At 40.9% G+C, this 23,133-nt stretch overlaps 1 protein-coding gene across 2 annotated transcripts in view; it reads right to left on the reverse strand.

Annotated features, from left to right (window-relative positions):
* Nucleotides 1-8,864: 8,864 nt before the first annotated feature.
* Nucleotides 8,865-23,133, reverse strand: part of LOC117439534 (low density lipoprotein receptor adapter protein 1) — a 54,669-nt gene continuing 40,400 nt past the window's right edge. The window contains exons 4-10 of one of the 2 annotated variants that reach the window (XM_034075461.2): nt 17,638-17,752; nt 16,889-16,961; nt 16,464-16,550; nt 14,521-14,642; nt 13,283-13,317; nt 9,932-9,960; nt 8,944-9,069 (exon numbers count right to left, since the gene is read on the reverse strand). In XM_034075461.2, coding sequence (XP_033931352.1) covers nt 9,023-9,069; nt 9,932-9,960; nt 13,283-13,317; nt 14,521-14,642; nt 16,464-16,550; nt 16,889-16,961; nt 17,638-17,752 — 508 coding nt within the window. In that variant the 3' untranslated portion in view covers nt 8,944-9,022. Of the gene's footprint in view, nt 9,070-9,931; nt 9,961-13,282; nt 13,318-14,520; nt 14,643-16,463; nt 16,551-16,888; nt 16,962-17,637; nt 17,753-23,133 lie in introns of both variants that reach the window. The other variant, XM_034075460.2, reaches the window with a different exon arrangement.

Genomic DNA, 23,133 nt, shown 5'->3' on the forward strand with positions numbered 1-23,133 from the left:
TCAGTTTTACCACCAACAACATTCATCCAAAATGAAGCAGAAGTTACGAGACAAGATTTTCTGCGGAACAATTTCAATACGCCAACCATCTGTCCTTTAAACTCCTTAATCATAAAATGCAATTAGAAAGAAGTACCTAAGAATACAGCTCAAACTAAAATAGAAAGTGATTACAGCCTTGCGGGGGATTAATAGATAATATTCTACACCCTCCCATTCTCCTCCCTCAACTTTGTCTCAGTGCAGTGCTGCCGTCTTCTTCCCATTAGTTTGCTCAGGTGATTTACGGGCTGTTGTTGTGGCTGAGATAAGCTTTATATAGATGTTATTCAGAGACGGAAGAATCTGTATCTATAAATAAATTTATTTATAAATATAGGTTTGTCACAGGAGTCTACTTTCATTACTGCACTGCACTGGTCCCTGTGCAGCAATATACTGTAAGCAGCCTCTCTGCCCTCCATGTGAATCTTGCTTCTACCTTATAAAGGAGAACAAGAAAGCCTGACATGAGAATACAAGCAAGACACGTTTTGAAATTCACTTTAAAAACAACCTATTACTGATAATGATTCCTGGGTTATTCAGAGGTTAAAGGTTTGTTGAAGGTCAAATGCTACAACCATTACCGACATAAATGAAGCCATTAGAGCAGTGTGGAACACCTTATCGGTAGAGAATTAGTCATTGCAAAATGGTAGCCAATTATCAATTAATGACACAGTTATGAATAGTAAATGAGCTGTTCCTTCGCCGGACCCAGGACACCACGGACAAATTAGACATTGTTACAGAAACCAGTTGACTTGCCGTTCATATCAGCCCCAACGTTAAAACTCCTGAAATAGAATCTGTTGAATTATGAACAATATCAGAGAAGATAATAGAGAATACTGTAGCTGGAACTCTGCTTGTAATGTTTTTAACTGCAGAGTGCCTTGTAAGAAAAAAGCACATCAGAAAAGATTAAGTAAATTACACTACAAAGAATGTCTTTAAATGAGGATCAAGTGATGACTGGCTGCTGCAGATAGTCAAGCAGGGAGCTAACACCTGTCAAAGATCAGAAAATAGAGCCAAAAACAGTAGAAGTGGAGAGAAGCAGACGACCTTGTGTCATAGCCAAATCCTCTCCCCGGTCATTAATAATAATAATAATAATAGATGACATATGTATAGTGCCTTTCAAGGCACCCAAGGCCGCTTTACATTCTAGTATACTGATCAAAACAAAGCCAACATCAAAATCATATATATATATTTTTTTTAAGATTATTTTGTGCCAGATGCCTATATTGGAGATGACAGTGTTGGAAGGGGGAGACAGAGGGGATGACATGCGTACATGGTTCCAGGCTGGATTCGAAAAAGGGTCCTCCACACGGGAACTGAGTCCCTATACTGTACATGGGCCGCCAGCTCTACCAGGGGACTTATATGGCAGCCCACCATTGAAATCATTTTAAACCAAAAATGTGTAATGGTTGCTCCACACAATTGCAGCACATGTTGTCAGTGCAGATCACGAAATGCCACCAAGATGCTACTCAGTCTCCTGTGAGTTCTCTGAACTGGTCTCCCTCCTGAGGACAGGTCTCTCCTTCACACAGACCCACAGACAGGGTGATCACATCTAGTTTTCTGTATAGTGTTTTTAAGGGCAGAGTGCTGCAGAGGCTCCACAAGCGTCCCGTCTACAGGTTAATAAAAGTGCACAGGTTAATGTAAAAGGAAATATTAAAGTATTCTTTAACACCTTATATGAATAGATATTTGATTCTGCATTACCACAATGTATTTTACAGATAGAGATACCAGGCTAGTTCTGAAAGCCTTCATGTTTCCCCCTCTGGTGCTGCAGTCTGGTAATGAGATCAGAGGCACCCAGCAGTAATACAGCCTCCACGTCTTTAGAAATTAAAATGATATTTGCATACCTCTACAAACAATCATCAGAGTAAACAAGTGCTAACAGAGGACTCTGCTGTCTCACAGAACACACACGCGAATTCCCTCGGACTGGATTTAACAGCTGCAAAATGGGATAAAAGCCCTTCTCTGAACTCTTCTGTGAAGTGTTCCAGATAAATACAAATGTCAATAAATCTTTATTTTTAGAGTCTTTAAAAGTATTATACTATAATAACTGTCATTTGGAAATTCTGAAAAGTTCTGCTATAGTACTAGTGACCAAAAACCTTCCTGTGTCAGGTTCTTTGTCTTTATCATGTTTTTATGGTTGAATCCGATTGGCGGTGTGATTATCTTTCCGAAAAGGTTCTGGATTACTGTTTCTTTTGGTATATTCAAAGCTGATTCACCTTATACCAGCTTGGTAAAACACTACCCTCAACAATGGAAGAATTTATCATGATAAAATTGCAAAATAAACCTTCTCACCTCTTCTTCTCTCTTTTCTTTTCCTTTTTTGTCATTTTTTTCTTCTTTTAAAAATGACGATAATAAAAGTTAGAGGTGCAGCTAAACAAATATTGATGCATCTTAAATTGAATCTCCCAGATTATGAACTTCTTTTGGACATTTCTTTTATTTATGAGGAAACAGACGAGAAGCTATTGTTGCTCTCACCTGGTATGCATTATTACGTTTCAATCATAGGCAGTGCGCTGAATGAATCGATGGGATTTAGTCCGTCAGACAGCCAACAGGAAGGAGCCTGTCCTCGCTTTGGATCGACCTCAGAGAGCACGGACATGTTTGAGAGAAAAGCAGTATGGATTATAATTTAATGTTTGGATATTTCCAATTGATTTTAAAGTTCTATTGCTAGTTTTAAATCACTAAATGGTTTAGGACCAAAGTACACTGAACACAAATATAAATGCAACACTTTTGTTTTTGCTCCCATTTTTCATGAGATGAACTCAAAGATCTAAAACATTTTCTTTACACAAAATAACAATTTCTCTCAAATATTGTTCACAAATCTGAAAAAATCTGTGATAGTGAGCACTTCTCCTTTGCCGAGATAATCCATCCCACCTCACAGGTGTGGCATATAAAGATGCTGATTAGACAGCATGATTATTGCACAGGTGTGCCTTAGGCTGGCCACAATAAAAGGCCACTCTGAAACGTGCAGTTTTGCTTTATTGGGGGGGTCTGGGGGGGTCCGAAAACCAGTCAGTATCTGGTGTGACCACCATTTGCCTCACACAGTGCAACACATCTCCTTCGCATAGAGTTGATCAGGTTGTTGATTGTGGCCTGTGGAATGTTGGTCCACTCCTCTTCAATGGCTGTGCGAAGTTGCTGGATATTGGCAGGAACTGGAACACGCTGTCGTATACGCCGATCCAGAGCATCCCAAACATGCTCAATGGGTGACATGTCCGGTGAGTATGCTGGCCATGCAAGAACTGGGATGTTTTCAGCCTCCAGGAATTGTGTACAGATCCTTGCAACATGGGGCCGTGCATTATCATGCTGCAACATGAGGTGATGGTCGTGGATGAATGGCACAACAATGGGCCTCAGGATCTCGTCACGGTATCTCTGTGCATTCACAATGCCATCAATAAAATGCACCTGTGTTCGTCGTCCATAACATACGCCTGCCCATACCATAACCCCACCACCACCATGGGCCACTCGATTCACAACATTGACATCAGAAAACCGCTCACCCACACGACGCCACACATGCTGTCTGCCATCTGCCCTGAACAGTGAAAACCGGGATTCATCCGTGAAGAGAACACCTCTCCAACGTGCCAGACGCCATCCAATGTGAGCATTTGCCCACTCAAGTCGGTTACGACGACGAACCGGAGTCAGGTCGAGACCCCGATGAGGACGACGAGCATGCAGATGAGCTTCCCTGAGACGGTTTCTGACAGTTTGTGCAGAAATTCTTTGGTTATGCAAACCTATTGTTGCAGCAGCTGTCCGAGTGGCTGGTCTCAGACGATCTTGGAGGTGAACATGCTGGATGTTCAGCTCTGGTGGACATTCCTGCTGTCAGCATGCTAATTGCACGCTCCCTCAAAACTTGCGACATCTGTGGCATTGTGCTGTGTGATAAAACTGAACATTTCAGAGTGGCCTTTTATTGTGGCCAGCCTAAGGCACACCTGTGCAATAATCATGCTGTCTAATCAGCATCTTGATATGCCACACCTGTGAGGTGGGATGGATTATCTCGGCAAAGGGGAAGTGCTCACTATCACAGATTTTTTCAGATTTGTGAACAATATTTGAGAGAAATGGTTATTTTGTGTATATAGAAAATGTTTTAGATCTTTGAGTTCATCTCATGAAAAATGGGAGCAAAAACAAAAGTGTTGCATTTATATTTTTGTTCAGTGTATATAAACGATCTCCTGCATAATTATGAACCATCAAGGTGTCTCAGGTCTTTTGGAACGGGTCTGCTCTTGGTCCGAGAGTAAGAACAAAACATGAAAAAGCAGCATTTAGCTATTATGCCCCGACAATCTGGAACAAACTTCCTGAATCATGCACGTCCGCAGAAACTCTTACTATTTTCAAATCGAGACTGAAAACATGTCTTTTTGCCGCTGCTTTTTATTGAACTGCTCATATTCACACTGCAGTTTGCTTTTTATTCATGTATTGTATAACTGTTGTGTTTATCTTATTATCTTTGCATTATAAGGCCATTATATAATGTGTTTTTACTGTAATTATTCTTAAATGTATTTTATTTTATTTTGTAAAGCACTTTGAATTGCCGCGTACTGAAAGGTGCTATATAAATAAACATGCCTTGCCTAATGTTTACTGAAATGATCAGCACAAGGGCCTGGATAAATAAAGTGCTTGTCTTCACAGCGGGCTGTTGTGGTTTAATTGGCTCTTCTTGAAGATTATTTGTTGATATGTGTTACTTCTTATTATATTGTGCTGAAAGACAACGTGTATACATGCAATTATACTGGGTATGACAGTAAAAGCTTAGAGTTTAACAAAACTTATGGTCTAATTCAATAAGAAAAATAAGTGCTATTAAATGTTTGTACAAAGTATTTTATTATGCATAAATATGTAACAAACCATAACAGTTTCCAAATGCTGTACACCTTTTGTACACATTTTAGATCAACTGCTTGTGGTTTATACACAAATTGCTATTACGATCACAACACTGTTGGAAACCCACTAATTGCATAGATAGAAAATAAGCACCATATTTGAAAAGTAAACCCATCTTGTAAACATCATGCTTATTTTGGGCAACAATAGCTTATCTGAAAAACTCTGAAAGCCTCAAATGTTTTCTGACCTCAAACCCTCGCGGACTGATCTGTATTCAGAGCACCCCCGACTCAAATTGGCATGTGATACCTCCCCTTCTCCCATCACGCATGGAAAGTGCTCGGCTGTGCCAGAGCACCGCATCCATTCAAGATTCACAGGGGATACGTGAGCTACAGAATCCTAGACACAGGAAATAAAGCTCTTAAATCAGGCAGATCAAGTTTGGCCAAAATACAATTTATAGAGATGAATCTACTAAAAGAAAAAGCCCAAAGGGACTTCCCTTCAAAGTGAAATCATTTTACACTTCTTTTTTTGTTTTAAAGTCAATCAAAATGACTAGGTATATTCAATAGTTATAACAAAAGTCTCTGCATTGGCTAATTAAGCATTTTTTCTCAAAACTTGTACTGTTTTATGTCGTTATTGGAAACCAATTCCGTGTCCGAAGGGTGCTGGACAACAGCCCATCTCTGAATATCACTCAAAAGCACTGAATCAGCAGAAACTGAAACAGCCACGCGTTAATCAATGAGTGAAGTCAATGACGGAGCTGAAACGGTGGGGAAATGTTGGGAAAATCACTTCCACTCAAGAGGAAAGATGTTCAACTGCAAGGTGAAATAACGATGCTGCATTTTTTAGTCACTACTGAGGTTATTTATCATATGGTATGGAGTTCTTTTTTTAAAGATACATTGGAGGCTGCATTTCAGCCAGTCAGGAATGAAACAATGCAATTAAGCTTCATGGCGTAACCTGATGCCATCCAATTATTCCGCAGCGGGTGTCATGACAACAGTGATGATGCCCTGAATACAGAGAGAAGGACCACTTCAGCCAGGCTGGGGCACAATATAATATCCTCACGACAGCAAAACGTCATCCAAGCAGCGGATATAAATAATTTGCCGCGTCTAAAGAGAGCAATAATTGTTCTATGATGAGGTTAGGGACAAAGACGTGTCGTGTGGCACAGATTACAGCTAACAGAGGCAGATGTTAACTGTGCCGATCAATGCAACAGGTGATTACTTTGAGAGAAGGACTATATTTAAAAAATATTGCTGCAGTGATAAAAAGAAACATGTGATTACATTTGTATAAATTGTCTAATCTAATGCAAAACATACAAGCAACAACAAGAGTGATAATTACCTTTTGAAAACAACATGAAGCCCTGAATCTATTCATCCTACTTCCTTTGTGATGATACAATATGCTTACATAAATTACTCTGACATTGAAAAAATACAGCATATGGAAATATGTTTCTTTACTCTAGTAAATAGTTGGCCTCGCCATACGCTCGTCCTCAGAACCTCCAATCATCGCTATTCTGTAACACCATCTCTATGTACAGTGGCAAATGACTGATGTAATGTATTGTAAACTATTCATTACATTATAAAAGTCATATTCATATAAGACAGCATTGAAGTAGAGTGTTAGAGGAATGTCAGTTGGTTTCTGTGAGACAAGTCTGCCGTTGATTTGAGTGGAACACGATTGTGATATTTGCAAACTATCTATTAACATTGTTCACAGAAAGCAGCACAAGGGTTACTCAATTTGATTACTGAATCATACACATTTCTCACAAAAGGAGGGTCATCCTATGTGTATTTTTTAAATGTATTTCATATTTCTAAATCAGACAAAGATGAGGTTCTCTAAGAGGGGCATGGCAGTATAGCTTGCTTGTTATGAATAGCCGAGTCTGTGGAAACTGTATGTTGTGTCGTGTGGTTTAATATACTGCAAAAGTAACCTGATGTCATAATACGTAATCAGAGTTATCTACTTTGTTATTTTCACAAATCAGTGGAGTTGAGTTTGGAATATGTGGATGTCTAATAAAATATTCCTTCAAGTTGTCAATGGGTTTATGGGAAATGTAGAATCCATTGTTATTGGAGCTTGTCCGATAAAAGAGAGTGCAGGTGAGAAAATCTCTGCCTCTGCTGCTCACATTTTTATCTGAATTTGGTTTATTCGTTTGCTTGAGTTTGAAGCTTCACTCCTGAGCTTCCAAAGCTTTTATCAACATCTCATGGCCTTCTTCAGCAGATTAAGTTACTCAGTTTCCATGGTGATTGTTCGCTTTGTTATCAAAATACCCAATTCCTGTTTTGGGCACAAGGCACCTGGTGGATGAAAACATGAAAATGAATGCTGTCGTCAGATCATTAATTTTTCTATTGTTTGATATTGTTTTTATTATTTGAGATAACCCCCACCGGATCACTTGCTGCATAACAAACTAAATCAAGAAAGCCAAGAGATAATAATAATAATAATAATTTAAATTTATATAGCGCCTTTCACGAAACCCAAGGACGCTTTACAGTGAGAAGTAACAAAACAAAAGGTAATAATAGACATACAGAGCAATAGCAGGAAATAAGTGACTATAATTTAGTTGAGGCCGAAGGCCTGAGTGAACAGATGATGTTTGAGGTGTTTTTTAAAGGTGTCCAGAGTGTCTGCATTCCTGATTGCAGAGGGCAGAGAATTCCAGAGGGTGGGGGCTGCGACACTGAAGGCTCTGTTGCCAAATGTTTTTAGCTTGGAGCGCTGGATGGAGAGCAGCCCTTTGTCAGAGGACCGCAGGTGACGAGAGGGGGTGTAGGGCTGAAGGAGGTCAGAGATGTATGGAGGGGCTAGGGAGTGGAGAGATTTGTAGGTTAGCAGGAGGAGTTTGTACTGGATGCGTGACTTGACCGGGAGCCAGTGAAGGTGGATGAGGGTGGGGGTGATGTGTTGCCAGGGTTTAGTGTGGGTGAGGAGCCTGGCTGCAGAGTTCTGGACGTACTGGAGCCTGTCCAGGGCTTTGCTGGTGACCCCGAACAGAACTCCATTGCAGTAGTCCAGACGAGAGGAGATGAAGGTATGAATTAATGTTTCTGCAACGGGGTCGGGGAGAGAGGGCCGGAGTCTGGAGATGTTTCGTAGGTGAAAGAAAGCAGTTTTGAAGGTAGACCTGATGTGGGAGTTGAAGGTGAGGCTAGAGTCCAGAGTGACGCCCAGGCTGCGAACCTCAGGGGAAGGGTGGATGGAGCCGCCATCGATGGTGAGGAGCAGATCTCCAACCTTCCGGAGCAGTGTTTTTGGGGCCACGACCATGAGAGAGAGATGAGGTTAACGCCATTGGATACAGAAAGTAGGCAGTACTTATTTAGGGACTTTTGGGCCTTAAAATAAACATTTACATTGGGATTTGTTGGCAATAAACACTGTACCCCATTCTCTAAACATCACATGTATGCTTCTTTCAAATATGGTAATTTCCAAGGTGGATCCTACTGTAGATGCTTCTTTGTCTTTACATGACATTTCACATTTCAGAAAGAGGTGACAGTCTCATTGTATGTACACAACGCTTTTGTTTGTTTTTATATATTTGGAATATAAAGAGACTCCATTGTTGGTCTCTTCCGTCTGTGTGATGACTCATCTTGCAGTGCTGTGTTGCACGTTGTGCCTGTCATAGCAGTTAGAGTATGGCTGAATATGTCCGAGTGGAGTGTGTACTGGCACACATACATTCAGAGCAGTTTCTAATATCAAGGTATCCATTCTGCCCTCTCTGCAGCAGCCAGAGGAAATCAATGCGTGATATGGTTTTGTCTGTTTGGGGTTTGTTGTTGGTCTCCAGGCCTGGGGGGTCTGAATTCACTGTCATGTTTCGGTGGTGCTGTACATTGGGCAGCTTTAGCCAGTTATTCAAACTCATTGTTGCAGATGGTTAACAAATTGTGGTTGTAGACTTCCCAGGGACTCAGATCTGCATGGTCAGAGACGGGTTGGGAGCAGGACTCGGCCAGTCTGACAGAGACGGAAAGACAGAAGAAAAGATTGCCACAGAGGTCAGAGGCAGTGAATATTTCTTTGTCATGAGGGTTGACCGGGTAAGCAGAGGCTAAAAACGGAGAGAAGAAGGGATACGATGTAAAATGACAGGAATGACTGGGAAGGAGCGGGAGGGCAAACATACAGAGCCATGAGAGGATTTCTGTTTCTGATGGAAAAGATAAATGCTAAGACAAAATGTTGGTATGGATAACTCTTAATCACTTATTTTCAAGAAACAAAACACAAGATTCTAAAATTGAAATATCTGTCTTTCGGTTGTGAATCTAATTTTATGTCAGGACTCATAATTGATTCAGGATTTAGTACTTTTGCTTATTTCAGGGAATACTCCAGTCTGCTTTGCACTAATCAACGTAGTTTGGCTAATGATAGTGTGAGAGAAGTGTATACAGTTTTCATATTTGAAAAGCTTTTATGAATTTGTGTGCAATAATTGAACACACAAAGGCAAACCCGAAGCGAGAAAGACATTTGTTCTCAATCATCAGTGACTTCAAGAATAATGAGTTTCAAGTTAACCAAAAATAAAAACGGTGGTCTCCTCCATTAATAAGACGAGGGCTAGCTGCTTGTTTGTTTCTCAAAAACTCGCCAATTTCACAGGGAAACTGGTATTTATTTTTTCGTTTTCAACATATCACAAGAATGCTTGACATCACAGTGACCTTTTAAGATGAGCTACTGATTTAATGATGTGCTTAATACTAATGTTTGTACAGAGCAAAAGTGGAAGAGTCCTGTGCAGAAATGAGGGGTATTCTACATGTACGGCAACATGCAGTACCGAGCATATAAGTCACATGCCGTCACTTACCGGTGTCCATCTCCTCGACTTCCATGTGGCTGCATGCCAGGTAGAAAAAGAAAACCATGACTATGTGAGTCAATAGCAAAGGGTAATATATGTAGAAATGCTGAGAATGTATGCAGTTTGAACTAGATACAGTTTACAGAACGGACAGCGACACTACCTCATGTTCACGTGCACGCCATGTGATGCAAAGGCAAAACCATACATCATTTTAAAGACACACTCAGAAAAACTTAAAATTGCAACAGCAATAAAAAAGAACCTCATTTTGATGAGGTCAACATATTTAGCTACATCAGTACCAAGCCAACAGCTGCTCATTTAACTCCAAGGTCACTATTAATTTAAAAAATCTCAAATACAAATGAAACCATTTAATAAACCCATTTGAACTGAAGCTGGTGTCAAGACACATTGCTCAGGTTATAAGCAACGAGGCTTCACTTGAAGTTGGATTTCTTTTCACAGAGGCCTAAACCCTGACCGGTTCTGGAGCTAATCAGTCAATGCTTCTTCTGAGGTTGGTAGGGCTGCATCAGTAGAAGACTGCATGCGACCCGTTGACTCTGTGCTGCTACTTGGAATAAAGACATTTAAGTGGAATGGAAACCACAGATCAACCAGTTAACCCTTAATGCCATTTTCTATTCACAGATTCAGATGTAAGTAAGAAAGTGGCTCAATATGTCATGTGATGGTGGTTTTATACACAGGAGAGATAGCAAACACACCAAACCTTAAGGATAACAAAAAAAGTATTTGTATATTATCCAATGTGTGCCAACTCCTATTGGGATTGTTTAATGTTATAAGCTACACAAAGCTCTTAACATGTCAGAACAGTTGGGAACCAATCAGTTGTAGATGCAGATGTCCTGTAGAAAAGTCAACCGTCAAACGCTGAGATGGTTTGTTTCTATGTATTAATGTGAGGCAGTAGATGTGTGTGGAGAGATGAGGCCATTATGTGTTCATCTCTTCAAAATGCACGATCAATGGTTTGTTAAATCTGTTTCCTAATCTATTTCCTTGGCACAATTTGCTGTTATCAAATCGCCAGCTTCTCCACCTGAGCCAAGCGTCAAAGCTCGTTTGGGATTGTTGCCACACACGTTGATGATGCACATAAAATGAGGTGCATTGAAACCATGACAGTACATACAAAAGTGATCCCTGAAAGTTAACAAACAATATGACATTCAGAGAGAGCACACAGGGCAGGATGCACATCTGTCAAGGCTCCTTAAGGTTCCTTGAGACAGGGTAACTGTGAGAGAATATTTTAAGGATATCTCTTTGTATTTTAAGATTCTCAGTTCTTCTTGTCTGTGCTCTGTCTGTAACGAGAGGAGGACAAAGGTCAAAGAGGTCTTCTGCTTTCCTGTGGGTGAGGGGTTTAAAGGCACATGCAGAGTTGCATATAGAGATGTCTTTGTTTTTAGGGTCTGGTGTTGATTACCAGAGGCGGGGAAATAGGCCACTCCTTATGGATATACAGACCATGTATTTGAGCTATGTCTTCAGAGATTGCAAGGTGGTCGACATGAAAATGTGACTATGCTGTGTAATCTCTCCCAGCCGTTGGATCTCTCAATAAATCCCAGTGTTTGACATTCAGAATTCCTGCTCCTCCCGTGTCTCTCTGAGTCCTGATTTCCATTGCAACAGAAGTTTCCCACAGTCCTCCAGCTCTCAGGTCAGATCTTATCCTCCTTTTGTGCCCCGCCAAACCTTCCTCTCTAGGATGTCAGATTAAGATCTAAGTGTTCCACCTCCCCACATTTGACATCCACACTCGAGGTCAGTATTTCCTCCTCTCTGCTGATCTCCTTCCACACGCAGACAGCTTCTACATTCACTTCTGTATATAATATTTACCCATTTGGCTTCAAGTGTGTCATGCTTTAACACAGCAAACACATCTTTTAGCCGCAGGCAACACCATGTAATGAGTTGCAATCCCTTTAAAGAGTGAGGCCCCATTCCCTTTGCTGCTCTTGTCGTGATAATACAGTACTGCAGGACACATACACACAGATCAGCTGGTTATATGAGGATATGAAAATCTATGCCGAGGGCTCAGATACCACTGACCCGTTTGGCTGGTTTCAAACCGTTTTTGAGGCATATTATACGATGTATGTCACAGTGACTACATGCATGATGAAGTGTTACATCATATCATGCTTACAGTGTTTTCTGGGCTACACCCACCGAGCAGGTGTCTCACTGCAATTTCACAGACCGCCACACTCTCAAAGAAAGTACAACAAAGGGTGTGGCATTGTAATCTTTGTTCAGAGATGAAATGCTGGTGCACTGTGGAGCGCCCTTCCTGGCTTCAGTCTCCGTGCTCCTGACAGCTTCGTCAGGTGACAATCACGTTGGCAGGAGAGGAAAGGAAAGTCACTTTTGTTGTCTGCCAGGCTTCAAGGGCTGCAGAGATCTCACAGGAGTGCAGACTGCTGCCTCGTTACACACTCAATCACTGTAGTGTGTGACAGAGCCAACACTAGTCTATTCACAGGCATTGTTGTGCAGTTATTTATAATACGGTATCAAAGCTAATCAAACTAATTAACTGCCCTCAATTAATGCTTGTAATGATTTTCAGTAAAGTGAATGTCTTACAGAGTTACAGGAGTCAGGCTGTTTTATTGAGATGCTTCAACGTAACACTTCCAAGGTAGTGGATCAAGTTATCTCCAACTACTTGAAATGATCATTTATTTCGATTTAGAGCCGACAGCTGCTTAGCTCTGAAAGTGCCTTGCTTTTATTCAGCTCTGATTTAAGACACAACAAATAAGTACAGGTGTTGAGTTTTGACCCGTCTTGCTTACAGCAGATCATTTATATAGGTTCATTTTATACAATCTTACCAAATGCCTCAAAACTGACATCATGTTCAACACCTCACCAGTCAATCTCGAGTCGTAAAATATGTATCAAACACCAATCTATTTAAAATATTTATTCTTTCTACGTCTACGACATAGATGCAATGCCTCTTTTTGTAAGGAGTTACCTGTGAAAATTAGACTGTTGCATGTGTGTTGCCTTTCCGTGTGTTTATACATGTCAGTCAACATGTCACTTGAAGGTTTTCTTATTCAAAAGAGTCCGAAAGGTGACTGACAGCTGACCGTCACCTTCAATGCAACCGTCATCCTTTAAAATAGCTCCACAGTATAAAGAGGTGATGTTCGGAACGTAAATCAACATAACAATGGTTTCATACATTTGGTTTTATGGGGAGTATTTGTTGCTCGAGAACAATCCCGTCTCCTTTCCTAAATACAATTATATATCCCTCAGTGCTCTGTTGACTCTAAGTATTATGAATAAGGTTACCTTGAAAACGGATCATCGAGTCCATCGTCAACATCCTGTTGGGACATGAACAATAACAATCAATAAACACATACATTACTTCAAATGACAATCCTGCTGAGTCAGCTGCTGTCACAACTCATTTCCTCTGAGTGAGACACACACTAATTAAGAGCTAAATAATTAAATATTGCATATTTCAGATGTTTCATGTTTACTTATGTTACAATCACCGTGACTGTATGGCAATATTGGATGACTTTACATACGGGGAAAGTCTGGAAACATTTGGAAGGGATAGATTGTTGGTTCTCTGTAAGCAAGTGATCAAACCTATTTAAAAGCGATTCATTTTTCTTATGATAAAATAAATATAACTTTGTCAAATTAGGACTTGAAATGATATTCATTATAACCAGAAACAATGCAAACATGAAGGAATTATAAAAAAGCACAACATTAGAGAGGAGAGTATTAGAATAAAGTTGGGTGAGGCAAATATGTTATACTGCATGAGATCAGCCTGCAGAGACATCATCATGAATATGCTGCCACCTAGTGTTCAGAAAATGCAAGTAAACACCAGGAAACTGGCAGCTTCTGTAGCATGACGATTTCAAATTATTTACACATTACCTTTACGCTCTGATTGTTGCTAACTTATCTACTTAAAACAGTCCCATCTTTAAGGATAAGAAACGTTGTGGAAGAATTAGTTCATAGTCCACAGCTAAGCACCCTTAGACAAGTTCATTGTATCAATGTCAGTCCATCACATGTATCAATGAGTTGGAATAATTCATGTACACAACATGGCATTGATACAGTATAATGCTAAGGTGACGTATATCACTGTACTGGCCTAATGTATAGGGCATTTTTGCAAACAGACTGTATTTCCAGAACCATCTTTATTCTGATCGAGTCATCTGTCATAATTAACTATGTTGATATTTGTTGTTGTTTTTTGCTTAGATGTCTCGGAAAAGGAAATTCAGAAGCAAGGAAACTGCCCCAAAATCAAGGTAAGTTTTATCACGGAAGCTATCAAATTAAAAACCATACTAAATTAGTTTTATGCAGTGAGCTATATAGGTTTAAAACTCAGGAAAATGCCAGTACTAGTGTTGGTTAAACATCTTGAGTTGTTGTCTTGGACTTGTTATCATGTAACAAAAAGTTGGATAATATCCCGCCTAACCATAAAAACTGATTTAATCTCTGCTTTCGGCACAATCAACAGTTTTGGTGAGACCTACCCAAGAGTCGTGTTTGATTGGTCGTCTTCGAGTCGGGTTACTGCGAGGCGAGGGCGAGCTGAGTGACGCGTGGAAGAAGGGCCTCCGGAGCTTCTCCTCCATCACAAGTGGCTTGTGTTGCTCTGGATCCGAGGGTCAGGGGGACAGGTGAGACAGAGGGGGACAGATGAGAGGGGAAAGGGACGGGACACATACAGCAGAGAGAGAAGAAGAAGACGCTTGTCAGCTTGTTCCGTCTCTTTAACTCTGCAGGAAAACATCAGATCCAGCCTGTGGTGCTCACAGCTTCCTCTGCAACAGGCAGCATTTAAAACAGTCTGAAAAACGTTCAGACGTCTTTCTGTCTCGACCTACTCCCGTGATCCTTAAGGCTTCACATCACATTTTCTCTCTGTCCTCGGGCTACTGGAAGTGGAGCTACTTTGAATTGAGCTGGACAGACAGCCTTTAACTAACCACATACTGAATGGATGATTAGGTCTCATTTGCAGACACTTTGACCCCCTCAGGAGTGGCTTATAAATGTCACGGCCATAGGGAAGTACTTAAGGTTTACTCTACTGAGTAGTGAGTGGCAGATCATTAGGTGAATTATCCCAAGTGTCTGTGGGAATTGATTGACGGGAGTTAAATGTGTGCTAAAAATGACTCGTCGTGGTTTGCACACAAGGTCAATTTAAAGTCACTATGCAACAGACTACAGTAGCGTTGACTTATTCATGTTTGCTAGATACTGTTGGGTTTACGAGGATTATAAAAGCCTTAAGTCTCGATAAATCTGGTCTTTTCTCACTCTAGATCTGCATTTCATGGCCTTCTCATTTCAGTGACAATATATTATGGTTTATTTTTATTGGAAAAATCGATGATAGTCATCTTGCCTTTTCTTTATCTCCTGGAATTACAACACCTCAATTCATCCTGGCCTTACCGATTGCAATTCTAAAGTCTGCAGTGAATGTAACCAATAATAAGACTGTCTGTATAACATTCAATATTATAATCAAATGAGCGACACTCAAACATATTGATGAATGATGGGAAAGCAATTGGAGGCAGAAAGCTGTAGAAAACCCAACCTGTTCCATTGCCACAATATGCATACCTCCCAGTAAGCTCAGTGTGGACAATAAGCCGTCGGCTCTTGAGAGCTGGTAAGAGCCAGGTGTTATTTGTGAGTGAAGCTTTGCCTGTATAAACAGTGTTCACCAACACATCTGGCAGATAGAGACTGGAAGACATATTTTGGGGAAACAGCAGTATTTTCATACAGTACATGCTAATTGTATGTGTAATCAGTTTATCTGTTAAACAGCATCTTTTGTATGCTAACGTTAATGGTTTGAAACACACACCGATTATTTCTCACTTACTGTAGAGCTGACCTTGTGTAGTGTCTGTTAGCATTATCACTTCGACTTGACCCTTTCTCACTGGTAACAATATATGCTAGCTTTCCAGAGGACGGATGTCTATGACGAGAGTATGACTTGTTGTTAAAGAAAAACTTGGGAAATGGGAGGAAGAGTGCCACTTACACATTTGCCTCTGGAAAGTATGTTTACCTTCCAGCAATTTGTTCAAGTCCTTATTGAAATTCTACCTCAATGCTACATGCATTGTTTGTAGTAAAAACAACACATCTCTATGCTAAGCTAAGCTAAGGTAATTGCATACTGGCTCTAGCTTTAGATGTCATAAACCAACATGTGTTTTCTCATCTAAAACTCTGAAAGAAAACAAATCAGTATTTTTCCAAACTTTCCCCTCAAATCCCTCTATTAAATAGTGTGTTGATTATTCCCCAAATACAAAACCATGCTTTATAGAAAGCCACTGAAATTAAATCCTAACCTTCAGGAAACCTTTTGATTATTGCAGTTAAAATGATGTAATGTACAGAGAGAAGCCCAGTGGGAAATGAAAACATGAAGAGAACGTACCAGAAGGAACACACTGAGGGCCTGCTGTCTGCGTCTGCCCTTTGCTGGCTGCACAAGAACAGCAAGTCCTGGCCTTCTTGCTTTTGTCTGCAGACAGAAAACACTACTCAAAACTTGACCTGAAGAAAACAAGATGATCCAGCTATGTGATAGAAATTAAATGTGATAATATTTTAACTTTTGGTTGTCAGCATTCTTAATTTAAATACAGGGACTACATATAGTGCATCGTATGAGTAAAGATGATCTCAACTCATATTGTACCAAAGGTCTGATAGAGTCGTATGCTGTACACATTGTAAAGCCCCCTGAGACAAATGCGTACTTTGTGACACAGGGCTATATAAATAACATTTGATTGATTGAATGATTTTTTCTTAAAACATAAAGTAAAAATGTAACTACTTCCTGTTCAGTGAACTCACCTTCCTGAGCAATCTCCCAAAGATCAAGCGCTACTTTAAAAGCCTGCGCTACAGTTAATGTCACAGCCTGAGCCTGGAGACAAGAGATGGGAAAAAACACAGTAATGAGACAAAAATAGCGAAATATAAAATGTAATCATTAGTTAGGACTCAATAAAATGCTTTGTAATAAAATGGTACAAATATTAACCATGTATTAGTTGCTAAATACTAGCATATTAGTATTACATCTAATATAATCTTTGTTAAACACATATTAACGCATTATTCTGAATGACCACATACCACAACTACTAGGACATTTATTAAGGGTTTGATACGAAACGAGTGTAGTAAATGGTTCATATGGGTACCATAGTATAAAGTGTCACTTAAAATGTTTCCATAACATCTTTACTCTGATATTTCAACCATCTACTGTGATATATAGATTTCTTTGAGTAAGAAGTAACCATTTGTTATAATAAGCTGAACTATTACTACGACAATACCATTTCTAATCTTATCAATTTCTCAAAATATGTGTGACCAACAGTATAAGAGCTGTAAGGTGTGCTGCCACTAGAGGGAGCCACACACTAGCTACATTTATGCTCTGCTGCCCAAAACCCAATGAACCTTGGAAACTAATTCCCTAAATAATCAGATTTGAAGACCTGCTTAAGCCCAAGAGTTTTCTGTACATCAAGCTAAACATAGCTTTATACAAACAGGTATTTATAACAAATTCACAACTGTGGCACACTTACTATCTTCTTCTTTTGGCAGAGAAACGCATGGCACTCCAGGGTCTCGTTGAACTGACTCTGAGAGACATATGCGAAGACTTTATCCTGAGTTTTATCTGCTGTGCAGTATGAGATTCTGCAAGAAAAAGAGAGACAAACAACATTATTCAAATGCACTAACACCATTAACCCGCTTGAAATAAGTGCATCCGTGATGATAGATGAGCAAATGCAGCCAACGGCAACCAATTTATAACATGAATGAAAGAATAAGACAAAGATCCTTTTTAATCACAGGACACACAGGCAGAACAAAGGACACCATGAGCAGTGTATCATCTGCTAGCTCGCACTCTTAATCCCTCCTCGTACATCAAGGTAAACTGCACTGCATGTCGGTCTAGGCCATAACTTTGCTTTTTGCTCTCAACCTTGCCATATGCATAAGCAAACCGATTGCAGGATGAAATACGCTGCTTTTGAATATGATGCTGCTGGAGTCCCACAGCTGGGAACAGAGGAGCAGCAGTGCCACCATGAGAGAGGCTTGAAGCTGTGACTGGGCTTTTCAGTACTTGATATGTCCGGATAATGTGTGTTATTATGCAAAAATCGACTGACATTTTTTGCTTTGTACATTTAAGGTTTTCCATGAAAGACTCAGACGGAAAATTGACTCTGACTCTCTTTTTATTATAAATTCTGCATACAAAACATGAATAAAAGAACATCAGCCACTCGAGAGGGTTCCTACACAGTTCCCATTTCATACTTTCATAGTTTTTCAGACTTTGAAGTGGATTCTCAGACCATATTTGATTTTAGGACTGGTTTTCTGCTCTAAATACCATAAGCACTCTGCCAGCATGATACTTTTATTAACAGAAATGCAGTATTTAAAGATTCAAGGCTTGTATTGTCATTCGTACATAGCTACAGTGTAGTTATCAATGAAAAGCTTAGGTCACAGGCTCCTCCCACAGTGCAACACATACAACTGATAAAATAGTGCAAGTAAATACAATAAAATAGAAATAGTGTAGAATAATCTATATAAAAGCAATTTGAATATTGATATATATATAAGTTGCAATAAATAAATAAATCTAAGGACAGTCTTGAAATATTTCCCATACCAATCCAGACATGGAAATCTCTCAAATCAAAGCGCAAAGTATCCCTGATACTACAAAGGCACGTGAAACCGCATGACATCAGATGCAGAAATACAATATATTGCAACTTCTGATGAAATATAAGAGTTTCTTTTGTCTGTAATAAATCCCAAGTCTTGAAATGCGGATTGATCTCCACTGCGGCTATATTGCGCTTTGAAATCTCATTCCCTCACAGTCACACTGAATCTCTTCTGGATCTAATATCTGTTTTTGAAGAAATCCAATTGCCTGCAAATCCTGTGACAGCCATGGCCATTTATTTTCAATAGTTATCTAAAACCAATCTAGACAGAGCCCAGCAAGCCATTTCGCTCCCCCACCCACACCTCGGTTTACGACGGGTGCAAAACCGATGGATATGTTTCCTCAGTTGTTTTTGTTGCAGGCTAATAGTAATGCAATCGACTTTGAGTCACCGCGTGTGACTTCCTGGGGTTGTTACCTGAACCAGCAGAGTGTGTCATGTGATGCTTTCAATCAGGGGTGTAAATGAGCCGTAGCAACCTTGGCCATTATAATTAAACACACATCTTCTATTATAAGCAGCACAAGGGCAGTCTGGGCTCAATTGCACCCTTTAAGTTTATTTATTTATTTTTATTATATATACTATTTTGTATGTTCTTTCCCACTATGTCTATCATTAAGTATGGTATTCCTGTCATGCTATGTTTTTTCTGTATTATTTCTTGTTGGCTGTTCCGTTTGTCTTCTATGTTGAAAAAGAGAAGCATGATTTCCACCCCAAAGAAGTCAGTACTATTGCTTACACTTGCATGCTTCTTCTCAATACAAATATCTGAAACATAAGCAGCACAAGGGCCAGACTTGGTCCTTTCACTCTCATTACCCAGGTATAGAATTCTACTTGTGTACGTTATTCATCTCTGAATAGCCCAGATCAAATCATCCCATCTCAATTAGACGGCTTGTCATCATCATCATTAGTGAGGGATTACACCACAGGATTCAGTGGTGTGTGGATCTCTATGTAATTCGCCATCATGACAGTTACTTGTTGTAAAGCGTAAACAAAGGGGATTTGCAGCTGGCAGCCACTCGTTTGCTGCACCACTTCAACGGGGGCACTAAAAATAAAGTAATTTATTCCATCAAACAACAAGCATGAAATCACCAGCGCTCGGATCTCCCTCCTCAGATTGTTTGCTGGCTTGCACCACTGATGCATGACCCACATTGCAATGCCCATGACACCCGGCTCTGTATCCCCCCCCTCACCCCCCTCCGTGCTTTAACTTATATTTGGGCCTTATTAATTGCAGGAAAATGAGTAGAGATAAAGTTGAAAGGGTTGCCCTATTTTAGTTTGGAAAACAAGTGTGATGTAACCACAGTGTTCAATATAACCTTCGTTAACATCTTAATAAGATAATATCTATTTTATTCCTAGAATATTTTTGATCAAACTGAACTTATTAGTGTGGGCTTTAATTGTGAAAGCCTTGACAGAGATGCATCGTCCCCTGTGTGCTCTCTTTTCATATTGTTGGTATTTTAATTATATCAATAACTGTATAAATTATTGATTATAAAAGTAATACATACAACCGAATAATGCATCCTGTAGTATTACAGTACTATCAATAGTCCTTTAATCAGTGTAGTAATGGTAAAGCAGTAGGGATGTAACGATATACCGAATATCGCGGAAAATAAATGTCCCAATACCGTCGTGAGACTGACAAAATCTACCGCGATTTAATTTTAATTTTTAAAAGAATATATTTTTTTTTTAAACACTTTTTTTTGTTTTAAACCTTTATTTAACCAGGTGGTCCCATTGAGATCATCGATCTCTTTTTCAAGAGAGACCTGTCCAACATGGCAGCAAGTAGGTTACAACATGAACATAAAACAACAGAACACAAAAGGACATCGTATTTACAGGGCTACATTTACACACCTAGAGACATTGACAAGTACCAACAGTATATTTATATCTCGCCCTGTCAATAAGCCTCACCTTCTTGGCAAAAACTGTATTGTTTTTGAAGTGGTGGAGAGACAATGCACAGTTTGACCCACTGCTGTCACCCATGGCCAAAGCATATCTCTCCATCCCACTGAGGTGGCGTTAGACTTTTTCGCTGTCCGTCATTTTGACAGACAGGATCGTAAAATGTCCGTCATAATCCCTTATTACCCGTCGGGTCTGAACTGTTCACAAGAGAGCACGCTCGTGAACTGTCAACGGGGGGGGGGGGGCGGTGTTATGCCGTGTGTGCATGCACCTCGCGGGAGCGCACACAGCGTAAAGCAAAACATCCCAGACATGTGTTGATCTGTACGGCAAAGTACGGTTTGGAAACTATAGGTTACTTACGTAACCCCAGGACTCAGAGTAACATGAAGTGAGATGTCTCACTATGGGATGCGCCTCAACGCGTATGCAAACAGAAGCATCAATCTCATTACGCCAATCCCGATTGGCTGGTGATCTTGACGTCAACGTCAGGGAATCCACCCACCCTTTAAGTAGCTTTCGCTACGACGCAGCGTCATTCAAAATAAGCACCTCTTCTCGCTTCGCCTTAGCAAGGAGGGCCATCTGGTGAGACATCTCACTTCATGTCACTCTGAGGCTGGGGTTACGTAAGTAACCTATAGTTCTCATTCATAACACTCCGTTCGATGTCTCACTATGGGATATTGAAACTCCCGTATTGCTAGACATGTTATCTCGAAAATCACCAAAAACAACCAGAACTTAACAGGCAGAACTCTGTCTCAACACGGGACCCAGCACTGCGCGGGCCACACTTGGAGCAGAGATATCTAGCCTGTAAAAGCGGACAAAAGTGAGCGGCGAGGACCAGCTCGCTGCTGCACAGATGTCTTGGATGGAAACACCCTTGAACAAAGCCCAGGATGTAGCCAGTCCACGAGTAGAATGAGCACGCAGGCCCGTTGGTGCCTGCAAACCCTGACTCGTATAAGCCAGAGCAATCGCTTCCACAATCCAGTGGGAGAGCCGTTGCCTGGTAACGGGCTTGCCCTTCTGAGGGTTAGCCCAGGAGTTGGTCATTACAACAAAACTCTTTTGACCTGTCCATATAGATGCGTAAAGCACGAACTGGACACAGCAAATTCGGCCGTTGTTCCTCAGAGGAACACAGCGGTGGAGGAAATGCCACAATGTCAATTGGGGTACATGAGCCAACCACCTTAGGTATAAAGGCAGGGTTGGGCTTCAGCAACACTCTCGTTTGCTCCGGGGCAAACTGAGTGCATGAAGGATGTACAGAGAGCGCATGAATGTCACTGACTCGCTTGGCAGATGCCAGAGCCAGTAACAGCACTGTCTTCAGTGACAGGTGTTTCATGTCAGCTTCTTCCAGGGGTTCAAATGGAGGTCGAGTGAGCCCATCTAAAACCAATGCCAAGTCCCATAAGGGCACCAGTGACCTGGAAACCGGGAGGAGCCTGCGAGCCCCTTTCATAAAACGGCAGACCAAAGGATGTTGGCTAGCCGTCTTTCCCTCAAAGCCCACATGGCATGCATCAATAGCAGCCAGGTACACTTTGATCGTAGAGAAAGCTCTGTGTTTATCAATCAGGTCCTGTAGAAATGATAGAATCTCCCCGACAGGACATTGAAAAGAGATGTGTCCTTCTTGAACGCACCACTCCTCAAACACCCTCCACTTACAGTCGTAAAGAGACCTGGTGGAGGAAGCTCTTGCACTCTGAATAGTGTAATCACCTTCTGAGGGAGACCCACTGTATTCAGATTGTACCACTCACAGGCCAGGCCCATAGTGCCAAGCGCTCTGGGTGTGGGTGAAAGATCGCCCCCCCCCCCCCCGCCTGAGACAGTATGTCCCTGCGTAGTGGGAGCTGCCACGGCTGCCCGCACAGCAGCTGATATATCTCCGCCAGCTAGCCAGCCAGGGGTGGGAACGCGTACAGAAGGACGGGAGGCCAAACGTGCGCGAGCGCGTCCACGCCTAACGGTGCGTTTAAATCGCGCATTGAAAAGAACAGCTAACATTGAGCATTTTCTTTTGATGCTGTTACGTCCCCACTAAGGTCTAGGGGACCTGGAGACAATAACGTACAACCAATAATTATGAGAGAGTCAGAGTAAACGTTGACAAAAGGTTTATTCCTTGTAACCCATCATAACATACAATTAAACAGATCTACCGCGGCTCGGCCGTAACGCACCCACAGCTGACTCACAATCATTGGATGTAGAGTCCAGTCTGCATATAGTGGTGCACCTCTGGACAGCAGATGCGCCCCGAGGTTCATCACTCCTGGTACGTGCGTCGCTCTCAGAGAGAGGAGACGTCCGCAGCTCCATAAGATCAGTTTG

Source organism: Pseudochaenichthys georgianus, chromosome 24 (assembly GCF_902827115.2).
Source record: "Pseudochaenichthys georgianus chromosome 24, fPseGeo1.2, whole genome shotgun sequence".
In the NCBI taxonomy this organism is placed as follows: domain Eukaryota; kingdom Metazoa; phylum Chordata; class Actinopteri; order Perciformes; family Channichthyidae; genus Pseudochaenichthys; species Pseudochaenichthys georgianus.